The 19277-nt window shown below is 39.7% G+C and overlaps 1 protein-coding gene across 1 annotated transcript; it reads right to left on the minus strand.

The window, feature by feature from the left end:
* Positions 1-580: 580 nt before the first annotated feature.
* On the minus strand, positions 581-17253 carry LOC116064881 (ferroxidase HEPHL1-like). Its single transcript, XM_031320237.2, has 19 exons — positions 16916-17253; positions 13366-13610; positions 11425-11637; positions 9012-9230; positions 8511-8765; positions 7712-7880; positions 6642-6781; positions 6362-6493; positions 5359-5564; positions 4822-4948; positions 4442-4654; positions 3600-3819; positions 3349-3488; positions 3142-3267; positions 2897-3003; positions 2548-2782; positions 1776-1915; positions 1324-1477; positions 581-973 (listed from the first exon to the last, which is right to left on the minus strand). The coding sequence occupies exons 1-19, from the start codon at positions 17086-17088 to the stop codon at positions 951-953; spliced, it is 3237 nt and encodes a 1078-aa protein (XP_031176097.1). The 5' UTR covers positions 17089-17253; the 3' UTR covers positions 581-950.
* Positions 17254-19277: the final 2024 nt, after the last annotated feature.

The following is a 19277-nucleotide window of genomic DNA, read 5'->3' on the forward strand; positions in this document are numbered from 1 at the left end:
ATAGGAGCTCTTTCTGATGATGAAGTAAATATGTTTGAAAGTGGGGGGTTATATCATTAGTCATAACTTGTTTTCCAGGTTGCCCACTTACAGTGCACTATGCTGAAACTTCCATAAATATGCAAATCAGTCACTGATTGACAAACAGTGACCCTAAAAACACTGGTAATTTGTGCTGTTACAGTGATCAATATCTTAGATTAAAGGTTTGAAATTTTAATTTGCATTTAATCTGCAGTTTGTTAAACCATTCATGATGATGGGGCATGAGCTATCAATCTTAGATTAACCAATCAATCCGTCTGTTTGAGTATCAACATTAGCCTATCTGATGGACTGTTAGCAATGGTGTCTACCCTCTTATTGACAGACTCATTGCAAAACACACACATCAAAAACAACTCACCACTAGATCAGTGTTTACTTCCTGCGCCAGATCAAAAACATTTCGTGATATTCTGATATTTTAAATCATATAGGATGTCACAGATTTTCAAGACAGGATTTAGTTGTCTGAGATGTAAACGCCACCTTGTGGTTGTAAGTGATGCTAGCACATGAAAGAAAAATAGTACAACAGCACAGTTGAATAAATGTATTTATTGCACTTTCATAAATGGAATCAAATGTTTGGTAAAGCAATGATTTGCAAAACTTTAAACACATGACTGAAAATAGAAATAATCCACATATATACAATTCTTCTTTTAGTCCTAATAAATAAAAAAAAAAACTCTTTATACGTGATTGTACAGCCCTTGATATATTGTGTCTGATCATTTCTTGGTTTTTACTACATAATGTCGAAAATACATGAAACACTGATTCTGTCCCTGAATTTTTTCAAGTGCATTAATAACCACAGTTATGGTTACACACACCCCAGTCCCTTCATTAGTGCAGTCCACCTACAGCCATAAGACCAAGTGCCAGCGAGAGCAGCAGCGTCTTTATGGAGTTCCTGGTGCTGCAGCTGGAAAGACAACAAAGTGAGAGAAAAAGAAGAGTTAAAGACAGGAGGGGAGGGACATTATAAGTAAATGATAAAATATTTTACAACCATGGACATCTTGTTATTTTTCTTTTTACTTTAATAATCCCAGGTGGAAATTATTATTGTTACAAACTCCAGATATACAAACAATATATATTATACAGACAACATATATATATATTAGGAACAGAACATAAATAAAAGTGGGATGTCAGACAAATAGATGTTCATATTCATATGTACATACTGAAATTATGTTAACGCACATGCATGTGTGAGACAGACACACATATCATTGACATGCACGAACACAACATATGCATACACACCTTGGATGGTGAAAGTGGTCTCCATGCCAGCATGAATGTGGTCATTCACATGACAGTGGAGCAACCAAGTCCCTGGGTTCCCGGCAACCATCTCCACAGTCTGGAAAGTCCCGGGGAAAAGATCAAAGACATCTGCACGGTGCACAAGGTCCGTCTGATACACACACAGAGCACACACAATACAACAGAGGGGAAAATAAGCACAAAGTACATAAACTGAGCAGCGAAACGTTCTGTGCAGGCATTGTTGAAGTTTTCATGCCAAGGACAACACCCGATTTGAATTTCGTTATTTGATTCAATTCAAACAGACCAGTTCTACAGTACACTGTGTGAATATGTAAGAATGGGGAATTTGTAAGGTCTGTATTATTTGTACATAAATAATTTGCCTGGTACTGTTTTAATTATGAATGATAATAATAAGCCTTGGTTGTGATGGTGAGACTTACCTTGTAGGTAAAAGTTTCAGCATGGAAATGAACAGTGTGCATGTCCACTTCGCTGCCCATGCCCAGTAGATACCAGTCAACTTTCTGGCCTTGCATCATCACCAGTCCATGGAGGTTACCGTACAGTTTACCATTGATCCCTTCAATAGACAAATTCACACATAGAAATGACCACACACTAAAACAATCATACATAGAATCAGATAGAAGCACGCAGACACCAGTGGGACTTCTTCTGATGACAACGTAAAAAAAAAAATAAAAAAAAAAAAAAAAAAAAAAAAGGTACAGGGTCTTTAAGTCACGTATCAAAGGCCAATTGTAATTTTGGATTTACGGGTATTTTAGTTAACCTTTTATTTATTATTTCCATTTCTGTGAAATGAGGAGGAACAGTATAATTTTATGTGAGTTTGCATGGTGGATTTAATCACCTTTTTATTGTTAGCACTGTTTTTTTATCATATGTTTCATGCATTTTGTTATATTTGACTTATCCTACATTTGAGTCTGTGTGTGTTCTATATTTCCCCTTGTGGACAATGAAATTAAAGTATAAAAGTATCAATGGTTTTATTGTCAGTTCTACACTGTATTCTGCATACATTACTATCTTCCATTTTTATGTTCAATCCCATCCCAATGCTTTTCCTGATGGGATGACACCACTTTTCTCTCGAGGATCAATAAATCTCAGAAGACTTACATTTTTTCATGAATAAGATAGTTTTACTCTCTATGCCTCACGCTCCACTCTCTTCTTATCTCTTACCGTGCATTAAGTTACTCTCCTTAAAGCCTTCATCTGGAATGAAGGAATGCGGGTCGACGCCAAGATACGTTCTGATGTTGTCGTCCAAGTACCAGGACTGGTTTTCATCATGCACCATAAAGAGCAGAGCAAACTCCTTTTCCACGTCACTCCTCTGTCTGTCGGGCCCCTCGCCGTGCTGCAGGGTCCCGGGCCTGCATATCACCAGAGGCCCCAGAAGACCACTGTACAGATCCTGAACATAAAGAAATGAACACAAGCATGTCACAAACATCTACACATCAACTCATCCTAAACACTGTGATTCATGTGCGTCCATGTGACTGTTATGTATACAGGGAATATGCACCTTAATGAAGTCAACATTGGAATAGTAGGCGTAAGAGATGCAGTTAGGATCTGAGACCCCTGGACCAGAGCTTTCAAGAACATCCCACGTCATCTCCATAATGTGGCCTTGAGGCAAGAGAACAGAAAACAAACGCATATCAATCCCACTACTTCGGAGAAAAGGCCAGTATTTCGTAGCTCGATCCTTTTGTTAGAATGCAACAGCATACAATTTAGGATTTTTTTTTCAAATTTGATTCTCACCAGGTTTGACAGGAATGTGTGCGCCGCTGGCCCTCACTCCATGTGCGCTAATTGAGTATGGCCGGCTGGCTTTGTTCTTGAATGTGATCACAATCTGCTCTCCTACCTCTGCTTTGATTATTGGACCTGCAGGAGAAAAGAAAACCTGTGTCTTCTTCGGTCGCTTCTTGGTAAAAAATAAACGGCATAAAGAGCAGCTAAGCTTACCTATAATTTCCAAGTGTTGTTGGTTGGGCTGTCGTTTCTTCTGAACTCTGAAGTGGTCATTGGTGTATTCTCTATACACCACTTTCTTATAGCGCGAGCCAATTCTGTTTTTTCCTTTCCCAACAAATATATTACCTGGACTGGGAGACATATATCAATTTGCTTCCATTAACAAACAGTAATAAGTTATGCCACTAATCACAGGCTCCAACACTGAAAGACATCATCCTACAATTATCTTGCTCACACACCTGTCCTCTAATGTGGTGTGGTGTTTCTCCAGCTCCCAGTCTCTCTCAGGTGAGAAGTCCCACTCTATTTCTTCAGCACTAATAAAATACTGCACAATCTTGGTTGGCCGTTCTGTGTTAGTGGGCTTCAATTTGTGTTGTGGGCACAGGTTCACTCTGTACTGCTGCCTCATGCCAGCTGAGTAGTGGTCTGTTACTCTGCAGCTTATCTCATACACACCTGACAAGGGAAATAAAAAGAGGTTACGGATTTGGACACGTGACTTGATATGTTTGTGGCTTTACCCTAGGTGCAGACAGTATCCTGACATGAGATATGTCCAAGGGGTTCCTCCCACCCAAGTTTTTAATTAGATGCACGTAGGTATGGTTTATAAATTTCTAAAATGTCAGTTTAAAAAAAATCACTGACCTCATACTTTACTGTCACGTTCAAGAGAAATAATGTAAATACAGTTTAACATAACAGGATGTGGTATAGAGGATACATCTGACTGTTTCTGATCTACATTTGAATGACTTGAATCCCACAATACTGTAGATCGTTTTGACATTTCCTGTTTGTATTATAGTTATTGATGTTTCCTGTTGTCAAGTGTTGGGATCAGTGTACATGTCACAGGAAAGCATTCACACAAGGTTATCTAAGCATGCTTGTAAAGAACAAACATGTCTTTCAAACAAAATCTGAAGATGGATGAATGCTGACAATGTGTGCGAGGAAAGGGATGTGGTTTTCAAGTGGCAGCGCTGTGTGTGTGTGTGTGTGTGTGTGTGTGTGTGTGTGTGTGTGTGTGTGTGTGTGTGTGTGTGTGTGTGTGTGTGTGTGTGATATGACTAACCAGGAGTGTTTGGCTCCATGAAGACAGTAGCAGTGGTGTGAGGGAACAGGCTAAGAGTGTCACGTGTTGTGCTCTGCGTCTTGAAGGTGTTCCCCTCGAAATAAATACCATGGATGTCCACCTCTGTACCTAGCCCAAAGGTGTACCACATAACTTTGTCCCCGGCACACATCTCCACTCCCTGAAGGTTCCCATACATGCGTCCGTTTACAGCTGAAATGAAAGGAAAGATTTACAGAGAGAGAAGAAGAAAATACTAAAGAAATACCACAAATGGCCCTCAAAATATGATACTGATGGTATGTGGGCTCCTATCAGTATCTATCAAATAATATTTAAACACACTCAGTAAGGTAGAACTACACAATGATGATTGATACCGTGCATCAAATTGCTCTCTAGATCTGTCTCGTTGCTGCTGAACTTCTCAATATTCTCCTCCAAATACCAGCTCATGTTTTCATCCATGACAGAAAACAGAAGGAAGAACTCCTTATCCAGACCCTTCTGTAAAACAATGCACACACAGTACCTTGCAGTTGCAGTTAACAGGATAAAAACTGTTGTAAAAAATGTATTACACTGTTTTAAATGCAAATGCCAAAGCTTGCCTATCAAATATGTAACTGTTTTGTTGTTACAATTAACTTGCTATATTGTATTCAGCACAGTGTGTTTTGTTCTCATCTTTCCTGCAATGGCCCATTTTCCTGACAACGATAATTTAATCTTATCAATTCCCAATAATGCTGAGACCATTGTTCGATTAACCGACCAGAAGAAAATGTATCAATGATTTAATAAAGTAATTTAGCAAGGGTAAAACAAACATTTACTGGTTAAAGTGTCCTAAATGAGAGAATTTCCTGCATTTATCTGTGAGAGAAAGTGTGTGTGAATGGATAATAAAGCAGCACCTGGGTTCCGTTCTCTCCCAGCGTTCCCTTCTTGCACACGAGCAGAGGTCCCACTAACCCAGAGTTAGTGTCCTTGGCGGGATCAGTGGCGGAGTAGTATAAATAGGGGATACAGGCAGTATCAGATGAAGATGGACCTTCTGTCACCTGCCAGGTATAGGTGAACTTCTCTCCTGGACCAACGTGAGAGCCTGGCTTGTCAACGCCTACAGTTTTGCACACATAAAACTTTTTGTTTGAAATAGGCTTTTGCAGTCAAACTCTATGCCTATGACACATCAAACACAATTGCATTGCAACACAGTCCATGAATTAGATTTTTTTTTTAGCTGCTGAGTGATTAAGTATTTTTTTTGAAGGTGTGCAGATATTTTCACCCCTTCATGCTAAACCTTTTAGCATGAATTCATACAGAAAAGAAAATATTATCCACACTTTACAACGCTGAAGGACTCACTTTGGCAGAAGTTTTGTCCCTTATGCCATAATACTGCTAAACAAACCATCTCACTGACCTTGTATAAATCTGTTGTCATTATTGTAAATGTGCTTGTTTCTGTGTTCACAAACTTGTCTTTATGTTATCTGTTGATATATTTTTCCGTGCATATTGCCATGTGTATGTAACAGACTGTGAAAACCAATTTCCCCCACGGGACGATAAATACCTATACCCATCTATCTAAAATGTTTTTCAGTGACCAATTAGCATTTGTGCTTTGGATCTTTTTTTCAAATTATCTAATTCATTAGTCTAGCCAACCCCAGAGGCTCAGAGAGGGATGTTGTTTTCAGTCTTGAAGCAATATTCATGCAAATGTATGCCTCTGTCAATCTGAACTGTTAACCATCAGCTATAGCTCCTGTTTATATAACACAGTTTAATAAATTATCTCCCCTTATTACCACTCAAATCAATCAATTTTAAAGATGTCATAACTATTGAAGTTTTTCTTGGCTGTGCAGCTACTATCTGTGGCAATGCAACTGTCTACTTCCTCACCATCTTCATAGCTGCTTCCTTGGAAGTGTTTATCATAGTTCAGGCCATGAGGCTGGATGCTGTAGTTTCTATCAGCTTTATTCATGAATGTCACTCTGAGAGTGTCTCCCTCCTCTGCCCTCAGGACTGGACCTGGACAAATACAGGAGAACATTGTAACCAGACAAGAGGTGTTGAGAGAACATAAGTATAAGACAAGACACCAGTGTACCAGTAAATAAGATACAAAAGAGGGACATTTTTGCCAAATCTGGAACTTTGCAAAAAAGGTAGTCCTGACCTAATATTCCTAAGTGTTGAGTATCAGGTGTTGGTGGCTTTGTGGTGGTGAAGGTATTATCTGTGTACTCTTCGTATATCACTTTCATGTAGTCACCTCCGATCCTTCCACCATCTCTCCCAAAATAAACCTCTGATGCACTATGAGAGGAAGGGGTGGGAGAAAGAATAGGAAAAGCAAGATACTGTAAGTGAGCAGCAGTGTGGATTTTTTTACTAACAATAAAAGGGAACAGAGCAAAAAGCTGGCCAGTCAGAGGGGTTTAATGTGTCAGGTCAGGGAACAATAACAAAGACGCAACAATAGCAACTGAATCACTGCATCTCTATCCACACCGTCTAGTCTAGACACCACAAAACTTCCTCACCACAGGCCGGACCACCTCAGAAATAATCAGCCCTGTCCAGGGTCCATACACACAGACAGGCAACTTTGTTCAGAGGTTTCAAGACTTCAAGAATAGTTTACCCCTTGATAAAATAGTGATACAGAGTCAGTTAGCTGGCATACTTCCTTCTCCAAAACTACTGAGGTTGTACTTTTTAAATGCAAAAAAAAATGTCCATCTAATATATTTTCGCCTGACTATAAAACACAGGGATCATTCTGTATTCCTTGTTTGGATACATTTGATTGATATCTTAAGATTTTATTATATAGATTGGTTCTAGTTGTGTCATATAGTCATGTTAGCCTCTGTCCTCACAAAAAATAAGACATTTTTTTTCAGTTTTCAGTTTGTTAAAAAATGCTAATCTAAGGATCCTAGGAACATTTGAAACATGACAACAGGAGTCTATATAACTGTACAGGTTTGGTAACAACTATATTAAGTACAAATGACGTCCTCTTTGGCTACATTTGGACAAAAGCAGTCAAGGTTTCAACAACTCTGAGCAATAAAACAAGCTAAATGGACATGACCCCTAATAACTGGTGGGTCCAGTTTGCTGTGTGTTTGGTACAAACGTCAGTAGAGTTTTAAATTACATTGGGCTACCATCGCTGTTGCCATTATTAGGTTGGATGCAACAGTATGTCACTCCTAATTTGATAAGGTGTATGCCCACCTGTCAGGCTCAGTGAGGGATACATTATTAATCAGATCCCTTCCTGAGGGACCATAGCCCCACAGGACTTTCTTTGCTGCCAGGTAGTAATTCCTCACAACGCCGGTCATCACTGTAGAGCCGGCCTCACTGCCGCAAGACTTCACTTCATAAAAGGCCTGCATTCCAGCTGAAAAAGATAAATAGAGACACACACAAACATTATGTGGCCCACAATTCACATGTACAATGTAAAAGCTTGTGGTGAAACTGGACCTTCAGAGCATCTGGAAATCTCAATGGCTGAAAATCAACCTGACAAGTCGAAAGGGTCAGCTTTAATCTCAGCCAATAAAAAAAAAAGAGAAGATATTTCAGGTTCCAGTTAACACTTTCAACTTCATTATCTCTTTCTTTTGCACACCAGACCCTGAGAGACACAGGACTTAAAGTACCAGCGGTGTGATTTGTACAGTAAATATTTGTGGATGTTTCTTTGAAAACCACAGAGATACAAATAAGCTATCATGGAAAGCCTGATAAGATACAGAGGAAAGGTATTTCACAACTGTAAGCAATATTCATAATATTTTGAGCAAGTATGGCTCATTCAGTTCTATGTTCAAAGGACTTTGGACAGCCTTAACATAAAAATCCTGGTGTGCTCTGCTGTTCTGCTGTTCGAAGACTTGTAACATCATGCTTTGACAAAATAACAGAGGTGTACCTCACAAAAATGCATTCCCCCTGTCAGCAACTCTGAACAACCAGAGCAGAGAGGTCAGAGGTCACACAGAGGTGTAAAGATCAGGTGGCCTACCCTGTAAGTGGTCATTAACCTGGCAGGTCAGCAACCACTTTCCTGATGCTTTCGGGACCATCTTAGCTGTAGCGAACGTGGCTGGGAACAGGCTGAGGACGTCGGTGCGGTGGCCACGGTCCAGCAGTGTATTCCCATGGAAAAAGGCAGTATGAATGTCCACCTCGTTACCAATGCCAAACAAATGCCAGGATACTGCACGGTGCTGGCATAACTCAATTCCGGGCAGGTTACCAAACATGTAGCCATTAATAGCTGTCACACATAGAAAAACACAGACAGGGGTTAGAGGACAGGCCAAAGAGAAAAAAAACGTAGCTTTTAAACCTTCTTTTATATACTTAGAAATAAGTCATTTGTAGTGACAAGTAACTCACATAAAGTAAATTAAAGAACTTAGAAAGAAAATAGAGATCAACATTTTTAGATGTGGTAAAAAAACAAAAAGTCAACCAACTTAATGCGTGTGCAGTCATTTTAGCACCAAACAATCTCTCTCACCATGCATTAGGTTTGACTCCTTAAAGTCCGGGTCTTCCTGGTTGACTCCAGCTGGATCAATGCAGTTCTGAATGTTGTCCTCCACGTACCAACTCTCGTTTTCATCCACCACGTTGAACATCAGGAAGACATCCTGGTCCACATCATTTCGAACTGACTCTACAACAGACACTGTCTCTGTCTGACCCTGGACTGGATCGTTTGTCTCCTTTAAGATTCCTGCGCTCACAGAGAAAGATGAGACATAGGAGAAACATGGAGGATGGATGGATAAATAAATAAAATTATATATAATTATATATATATATATAATTATATATATATATATATATATATATATATATATATATATATATATATATATATATATATATATATATATATATATATATATATATATATATATATATACACACACACACACACACACACATACATACATATATATATATTCATTCAAGCACAGTGTTGGGACCTAGCAGTGTGGTTGAACACTATCCTGTGGACAAAGCCTTGGAGCATGTGGCCTCGGGAACAAAGGAAGCCACAGTAGAGAGGCCACAGGCCTGAAGCCCTTCTCAAACAAAGGATGAGGCCTCCATGCGACTGTAGCATCCTAAATTTCACACCTCCACGTGAAAGAGGGTTCGAAATGGTGGAAAGTCTAAGAGCCCTGACTCCAAAATGTCCAAAAGTCTTAAAAACCACAGATGTGTAGTTCACACCTTCAAGAACTCCGATTCTTCCCATTAGCTGGAGGAACCTGAACGCACCAGGGGACTGTACCGGGTGACAGCTATAAATACTCTGAGCACGCATCCCACCAAAAGCTGGATAATAAACATCCCCTCGTTCAGACAACTTCTCAGGGCTCTACCATAACGACAAGTTAGGGTGAAGTCCTGAGTGGACGAGAGGCTTGATCAATATCGGAAATCAAGATCCAAAGTGTCGTTTTTCCTTCTCTAAATGTGCTTTCTCTCCTCTTTTACACACTAACGAACACACATAACGCGCCATTTTTAAACAGCTGGCCATTTTTGATGTCTTTGTACTGAACTACAAAGAAGCCTCACATCCGGCGGTGCTTCATCCGCCATCTTAACCACGTGACACACACACACACACACACACACACACACACACACACACACACACACACACACACGAAATAAATTAATCAAATTAATTAAGATCTGTATTGTCAAAGAGAACCCCACCTATGAGACTGCTTCCACAGTTCAGTTATTGGTCCCTGAGTCCAGGGTAGAGCTTAGATCGGCCCAAAAAATCAAGCCCGAACCTGCCCAAGCATGTTGCGTCCGAGACCGGCCCGGCCCGACACATTAACTGTAATTATGAGCCCGAGCCCGATTTAAACCCGACAATTTTTTAATACGTGGGCCGTTATAACTGACGTTCTCAACTACAATTCAGAGTTGTTTGAACTACAGAAATCTGTTTAGAATAATACAACAAGGACAAAGTATGTAAACTGCGCTGCTTGTTTAGAATGGAACGGATCGCAAGTGGATCTGAATGAAGAAACATAAAAAAAAAAAGAAACAATGATGAACAACATATTGTTGTCACTGCCCACGACTTGTTTAAACTGCCATACCTCCGACTTTCCTCCACACTTGCTCAAAGTTAATTCTCCCGTTTCTTTTTTTCTTTACATCTTCAAGCTCCCGGTGATGCGTGCGAGAGGAGGAGACTCCGCGCATGACACGTGCTGCATTTTGTAACTGCAGCCTAACTTTTGTACACATTTGTTACTTTTATATATATATATATATATATATATATATATATATATATATATATATATATATATATATATATATATATATATATATATATATTTTTTTATAATATTTCTGATTATGCCCGACCCGAGGTCCGGTCGGGCTCGGGCTTGGGCCGAGAATCTAAACTCTATCCAGGGTGGTACCCCATTTTGATTGTTTGTCAATTTGGTAAAGTTATGAATACATATATTCATAACTTTATTAATATTGATAAAACATCTTTGATAAATTGCCAATAATTGAATCTGTACCCTTACCAATTCCCAACAGATAAAAGATGATTTAATCTTTGTTTTCCCACCATGTCAGCATTTGTTGGATGCATGGTAGGTCGGAGTGTGGAGTAATTCTCCCCGTGGACGTTTCATTGTAGTCATTAAGGGCTTATGCTAGAGTGTTGGTGTAATTGACTTTTTGAGCATGGGTGTGAAGAAGCCCTTGGTGACTGTAACTATGATTAGGGGACATAAACATTTGATTTGGCATCCAAATAATGCATACTGAGATGTAACCCAACATACCATATAAATACACATTGTGAGAAATGTCTTCTAATGTAAAATCAGTAAGATTAAATAGCTTGTAGTCACATATCTTTATACCTTTTTTGCAGGTGAGCAGAGCCCCGATAAGTCCTGAGGCGATGTCCCTGGGGGCTTCCCAATGAGAGTGGTAGATCCAGGTCAGGCAGTTGGCATCGTCATCCGTGGGGGCATATTCTGGTCTGACCTCCCAGCGGTAGGTGTATTTGCCTCCCGGAGGAACAGAGTCATCCCCCTTCAGCTTGTTTGATGTCCCATCTGGATAGAGTGCCCCTGTTAGACAAATACAAGATGTTTATGTTGAGATCATTCTGTTTCTTCTTAAGTTCAGAGAGCAGTTGAGCCTTTCACATTGTGTCAGTAAAAAACAATGCTATGGTCTTGAACTTATAAGTGCAGTAGAATTGCATGAAATCAATGATTCATCAATAGGTTTAATAAGCACATTCTTCAATGGAGGTTTCCCAACTCAAGGTGGGGTTCGGATGGTCCGGTGAATGAATGAACAACCCACAGCACAGCAACACGATCCACACTAGCCCAACGGAAGTAGTGCATTGAAACTGACTGCCAAGCTAACTTATGCCACAGCCGGCCAAATTGAGAAAAGGAAAGACACTGACCTACCTTACAGGTTCCAGACAAGGCGAGTGGAGGGTGCAAGTTTTAAACTGATTAGGTGTAAATTACACCTAATCAGTTCCAAACGTGACAAGGAAAAAAAAGAGGTGTTTGATGGCTTTACGTCATAGGCCGACCAGGGCTATGCCATTTGGGGAGGGGCCGCTCACTGATCCCCCTATATTTCTGAAAATCGTAGACATGGTTGTGACCTGCACTTCGTTAGTGCTTTCTGATTAGCCTGTGTTTGTATTGACATAAGAGGCTGCTGCGGCCCGCCGTACGGGTTGAGCAGAGGCTGCATAGTTTGACCAGCAGCCGCACACCAGGCCGCCGGATGGTGTTTCTAAGAACTTGCAATGTATAACTATTATCAGACCGGCCCTTGCGGCCTCGAAACACTACAGGCCCACTGGGAAAAGTCCCGACTCTCCCGATTGCCACTCCGCTACTGCACTCATCACACAAAGAATTAGCTGACTTTATCAGTTTTATGTCTTGATGTGTTGACACCACTCCCCTCTACTTCGTCTTCCTCCCCACATATCCCTCACTTACTGTTCATAATCTGCCGTTTATGAAAAAAAAAACTAGTTGGTTACTTAACAGAAATATTCTATCTTACTAATTGACAGATTGATGTAAATCCCTTAAATAAATTAAGCAGGACATCAGTCATAATCTGTTTTAAGAAGGAAAACTAAGTTTTAGTTTCAGTTTTGCTTCCTGTACATCTCGCCTCTTGAAATTCCAGAGACAGGATGCATCTCCCCAGATGTGTAGGATGGGGGGCACTGAAGCAGAGGGACAAAACATGCCAAGATGTTATACTTTCAGAGTAGTATTACACAAAGCCACAGATTACATCTATTTGACAGAATATGCAATGTCAATGTTCCATCAATGAGCCTGTGCAGTCAAATTGCCCGGCTGATCTGAAGTAATGCTCAAACTGTCCAATGAGGCAAATCTCTTGATAATATCTCCCGTACAGCATTGTATTCTTAAAAAAACTATATATTTTTTGGAGGAGAAATAACCCATGGCCTGAAAAAAACAGCACCTTTGTGATCATGCAGGCTTACTCCTTGGATATCTCATTCATTTCATTCTTGAACCCTGATACGTTGTTTTTGTAACACATTATTGCACAAACTGCTGTTCATTGTGGAAGAAAATCCATGTAGGTAATCATTCAGCATTCATTCTATTTTAAAATATTAGCAGTCTACTTATTATTACAGCAACTAGGTATCATTTTGTATGAACAAGTGTTCCTTTCCGTCTGAGGGATATAATTGATTTTGCACGTTTTTCTGTGCGTGAATATACAGTCTGTGTGTCTCTACATACACATATATGTATTATGTAGCACTATACCCTCTGTATTCTTCTCATAGAAAACTCCATGAGGATGCATAGAGTAGTTTCTGGTCGCAAAGTTCTTCAGATGGACCACAATAGTTTCATCAACCTCAGCTCGCAGTATGGGCCCCAGGAAGCCCAACCAGACGGGTCGGGAGGCCAGGCGGCTGTACGTAGCATCCGTGTACTGTCGGAACATGGCCTTCTTATAAACACGGCCAATACGGTGGGGTCCTCTTCCCAGGAACACAGATGCATGCCTGAGATAGGAGTGGAGACAGAGAAGTGGTGAAACAGAAGGAAGAGAGAGTGTGTAGGAGGCAGAAGAGAAAGAGACCTGATCTATTTGCCATTTCTTAAGGTCACGGTCAGGTTATTGTCGTATTATACAGTACAGGATTGCACAGTGACTTGCAATTTTATATCCTTATTATGTTACATAGGTATTTTGAAAAAAGAAGAAGCATGAATAAGTGTAAATGGTTTAACAAATCAGAGCAGTAGAATAAAGATACTTGTGGTCTATACTGCCGTGCAAAGCGAAAAGACCGTAACTCAATTTTGGTCGAAAATGAGTTATTGTCATTTTTGGAACATTAAAGATCTGCTTTATCATGTAGACAAATATCTTGGGTCAATTTTATTGTTTTGGGGAGAAAATTGTGTGTTGTCTTTGCCATAACTTCAAAAGCCGTAGAGAAGCCAAGGCAGAAACACACACACACACACACACACACACACACACACACACACACACACACACACACACACACACACACACACACACACACACACACACACACACACACACACACACACACACACAAAACTGGGAAAGATACCGCTACGCTCATTACTGTATAGGCTACAATAAAACCTAAAAGTAAATGCGTATTAATACCCACTCACCTGTCTACAGGCATACACATGTAGGAAGCGATATATTTCAATCTCTGTCTGGGCACAGTCCACTCTCGTCCACCGTGCTGTTTACACAAACACAGCTCTACTCTAAATAGCGAATTTTGAAATTTGGACAAATTCTTGTGAACTTAACTGCTGGCTAAACTAACCATCCTCTCTACAGAGCATCTATGGATGTATTATAAGAACAAAACAAACCAACGTGGCTACTTAATATGCACGTGAATGACGGCATCTTTATGTTCACGTCATCATTCTTGCAATGAGTCTAAATTAGTGCCTCATATCCAAACAGAAGAACATGCTTTATATGCATTAAAACATCAAAACACTCTCATGCTTAATTCTGACGTCTGTCAGAGAGAGTGTGTGAATCAATCATGCGACTGCCTGTGTGGTACTAGTATGAGTATGAAATACAGAAAAAATGTATATGATGATGATAAATGTGAAGCCATTTTTATCATAGTGAGTCTAATAGGATTAATATTGCTTACATTTAAAGTAAAAGTTATTGTTATCATAACATTGTGCTATAAAATAGAAGTTAAGGTCTTTTGCCTTGGTTTGACCGATTGTCATTTTGTGGGCAATGCTAAGGTAGAATACAGTAACTTCCTAAAAAGGGTCAAAGGTCAAATTTGAGTTCAAAATTTTTTTGTCAATAGATTAATACAGGTATACACTACAAAATGTGAAAATTACAATATTATACCTATAACTCAATTGTCAGGACATTAAGATAACTTTAAAGTCATTTTTCTCAGTTTCACACTCGAAACGAGGCGAGTTAAGGTCTTTTGCCTTTGTAGGGCAGTCTAGCCCAGGGGTCTTCAATGTTTTTTTAAACCAATGACCCCTTAACTGAAAGAGAGACGGAACAGGGACCCCCTACTACATATATTGTATAAAATGAAGTTGCATATACAATAACGTGTAGGGCAGCCTAAGCCTATACCTTTTTTGCATAGAATACTAAGCTATTAAAATAGCCTAATAATTGTTGCATGGTTTTATAAATCATGTTTTTATGTTAAACATATGTGGTACAGTGATCCTTAGGATATACTGTATCTGTGGATGGCTACCTTAGTGACTACCTTACCTATAGGCCAGTAAGCAGATTTATATTTGCTAATAACATGTTGGATTCATGCTAAGACCTTTTAATTTTAGAAAAAACTTTCAAAAATTAATACTTTGGAGGCCCCCCTACCTTGACTCTGAGGACCCCCTAGGGGTCGTGGACCCCCTGTTGAAGATCCCTGGTCTAGCCTATAAATACAAGTGGGAGAACATCCAATATATTGTCTGTTAAATCACTTTGTAAACTCTGTTTTTAAAAGGTGCTATATAAATAAAGTTATTATTATTATTATTATTATTATTATTATTATTATTATTATTATTATTATTATTCCCTATATCCCCTGCTGGAGCTGCTACACCCGCGACCCGATACCGGATAAGCGGATGAAGATGGATGGATTATTATTATTATTATTATTATTATTATTATTATTATTATTACTTTTTTCTTTTTCAAACACCATGACAACAGTGCAGCAGCCTTATTACTGCCAAGATAAAGACTGTATGACAGTAGCCAACTATACAACTGTATGAAATTAATACAAAAAGTAGAAGTATAACCAGAATAAAAAGAAGCAAAGAGGGTGATGCCACAGAACAAATTGCATCTGGTTGCTGCGTTTTAACAATTAGCCTTGCCATTATTATGATTACATGTTTCTCTGGGCTAATAACGTGTCACTGGAGATGTGGCAAACACAGTTTTACTTCTGTATATCCAGGCCATAACTAAAGCAACAGGGAGGATGAAAAGTATTATGTTTACTTGATTCACAAATGGGTCGTACTGACAACCTTGCTGACAGTGTGATGATGGGGGTTCCATTGAACACCTGGTCAGAGCTATTTAGTGCTAATGTGGGTGCAACACAAGCCTATTTTCAACTATTGTATGCGTGCTTATTTCAGTATTGATGAGATTTGAGACAATCATCGCTAGGTTATATTGAAATGGCATTCAAACTGCATTACGGTTATACTTAAACACACCACATATTGTTTTTTACAATGGCTATTACTTTTTTTCCCCCCCATTGGGCAGTGTTTGAGAGCCACTAACTGGAAGCAGTTTTATTAGTAGAAGTTATCTGACTATGGACTCAATATTCAGTAAAATAGAATGAAAAAAATTGACAATGACATCTGGCGAGAATAAGAATTATTGTCCAATGTATGCTAATATAGCTTGGTTGAGTACAAACAATGCTTTTGCTGCACTTGTATTTTGCCATGGTTACTGACTGTTGGGTAAATTGACCGCTGATAGAGTAAGTCAGGTGATTCCAGCATTGTGCAAGTGTGTGATAATGCATCAACGTTATTAAGCTGTTTTACATGAAAAGATCAGGTACCTGTCCATTATTTATGGTTTGACTATCCATATACATTTTAACTGCAGAATACATATGGGGGGGTCACAATACACACAGGTGCGCAGGTGACCACACGCACGCACACACACACACACACACACACACACACGCAGCACATGTCTAAATTGGCTACAAGTAACATAATTTACAAATAACTTGACTGTATCACAACTCACTCGTCATTTTCGACGTCTTGCCAGTTAAGAAGGTTTTTTCCACTTGGTGCGTAATCCCAAAAGACCTCGATGATCCCCACATAGTAAACTCTCTCACTGCTGCGCTTCCCTTCCACACCGGAGGAGAGAACAAACAACAAACAACTCGCAAACAGCCCCAAAGCCCTTGCCATGTTGAGCTGATCGCTCCGTCAGATGTAGGGCTGAGAGTTAGCGGGTTTTGGTTAAACAGGAACAAGTGGAGACCTCCGTTGACTCTTCCATGCAAGCGCCTATTAACAGTGTGCGTTGGGGCTGCAGGGAGCACTTGTGAAACTCTGCAAAGGAAAACAGTTGAGTTGGTCTATACAGCCGGAGAGCTGTGAAAAGCCAAAAGGGTCATAATTCGTCACAATTCTCACGGCGTTTTGAACGCCGTTCTTGGCGTCACCAGGCGTTTAATAAACGCCACCAGATGCTTATTAGACACCTGGTGGCGTTTTGATAACCAACTCCCGGTTTTCACAGCCAATAGATTTGAACTTTAATCACCCAATCAGTAAAAAAGGTCAGGCAACACTAATTAAGCATGGATCTCCTTTGCTGTTTGTTTGAGTAGCCTAAAGAAAATAGTATTCACATTGGGTGTTATTTTAGTTTTTATTTATTATTATTTCTACATATTATATGTTTGCATATGTGAACTAGAGTATAGTTATAGCATTTATAAAGCATTCATTTGTTCTTGTTGACTGGGCTTAACCAGTTTGCCTACTGTTTCTCTAACGTTCCTGAGGCACTGATCTCCTTTGCTGTTTGTTTGAGAAGCCGAAAGAAAATCCCCAATATGCACTTGGGTGTTATTTTACTATTTATTTATTATTTATACATATGGCTGTAGTGTTGTCACGACTACACTAGTGGGGAAGTGACAAGCGGGGGTTTTCTGGAGTCTTCTCTCTCTTTTCCTCTCCCTCTCCTCTGCTCGCTCTTTTTCTCCTCTCTCACAGTGCAGGGTGTGACCGGCCGCTGCCGGGATGGCGCGCAGCTCCAGGCAATCTCTAATTACACACCTGTTTGCCGTGGCTAATCAGTGCAGGTGTGGCTGCCCTCTGTTCGGTGCCGGATAGGTAAGTCTAGTCACGAAGGTGAACGTCCAGCTAGTATCTGTCTCTGAACCTTTTTGTAACCTGCTGTTTTTTGCCTGCAAACCTGAATGCTCGTTTTTGTGCTTTGAAGGAAAACCACTCTGTTCTACGGTCTCTCAACCTGCCTGCTGACGCCACTCTCCACCCGCCATCACCAGTCCTGCATGCCTCGTTTTCTCTGCCTCTATCCACTACCTGCTCTATCGCCTGAGACAATTTCCCCACCAGTCCATTCTGCTACATTTTCAGATTCATTAATAAACTGTGTAAAAACTTCGAACTGTCTGCTTCTGGGTTCAAGTCACAAATCCTGACAGCTGTACAATAAAATATGTGGAGTATAGTCATATCACTTAAAAAGCATTTATTTGTTCTTGTTGACTGAGCTAAAGCAGTTTGCCTACTGTTGCTCTAACATTCCTGAGGGTGGCAGCAGAGGACAATATATATATTATTTCCTCTAATAAACTATGGTCATGTAAAGCATGGGATTATCAGATTTTTTTCTATTCTAAAGAATCTGTTTTAGTTTAAAGGGGTGTTTCAGAATTTTGGACATAGGACCTAATTTCCAAGTTATCCAGTGTGGTATTTATCAGTGGAGACAGTTTAACACTTTTCATCCAGTCCTTCCAGTTGCAGAGTTCGCTGGTGCTAGGCTAGCGCAAGTCAACAGTAACTGCTAGCCTGCCATTAAAATCAGTCTTACCCACTCCACAGTACACCCGAGGCAAATAAATTATAACGCCAGACTATTGATGTAAATGTCTGTTGATAGAATGTTAGAAATAAAACTACCCTTGCATCTCAATGATCGCATTACATTTTGAGGGACTAGTTTCTCAGCAGTGGTGGAATTTTACTTTGCTCCAGTTAGTACTGTCCAAAATTTTGAACCACCCCTTTTACTGTTAGACATTGTTGTGGCATTATTGTAAAGGGTACACAGTCATTTTAATCTATTTTATTTCAATTTTCAATTTTATTTTATTGTAGGATTACAACATGATCACAAACTAAAGTCTGCAATTTTAAGTTTTTGAATCCAACAAAGTAATCTACAGCAAAGTATGATTTTCATGATGTGGTGGAAGGTTGAGGCAGGCAGGCAGGAGATGAATGTAACTCAGGGATTTAATTAAACAAAAAGCGGCAGTACAAAGACTGGAAAACTCACAAGGTAATGCATAAACTGAAAAAACCAAAAGGCCACAGGGAAGAACACAAGACAATCT

The sequence above is a fragment of the Sander lucioperca genome, chromosome 13 (genome assembly GCF_008315115.2).
Source record: "Sander lucioperca isolate FBNREF2018 chromosome 13, SLUC_FBN_1.2, whole genome shotgun sequence".
Lineage (NCBI taxonomy): Eukaryota > Metazoa > Chordata > Actinopteri > Perciformes > Percidae > Sander > Sander lucioperca.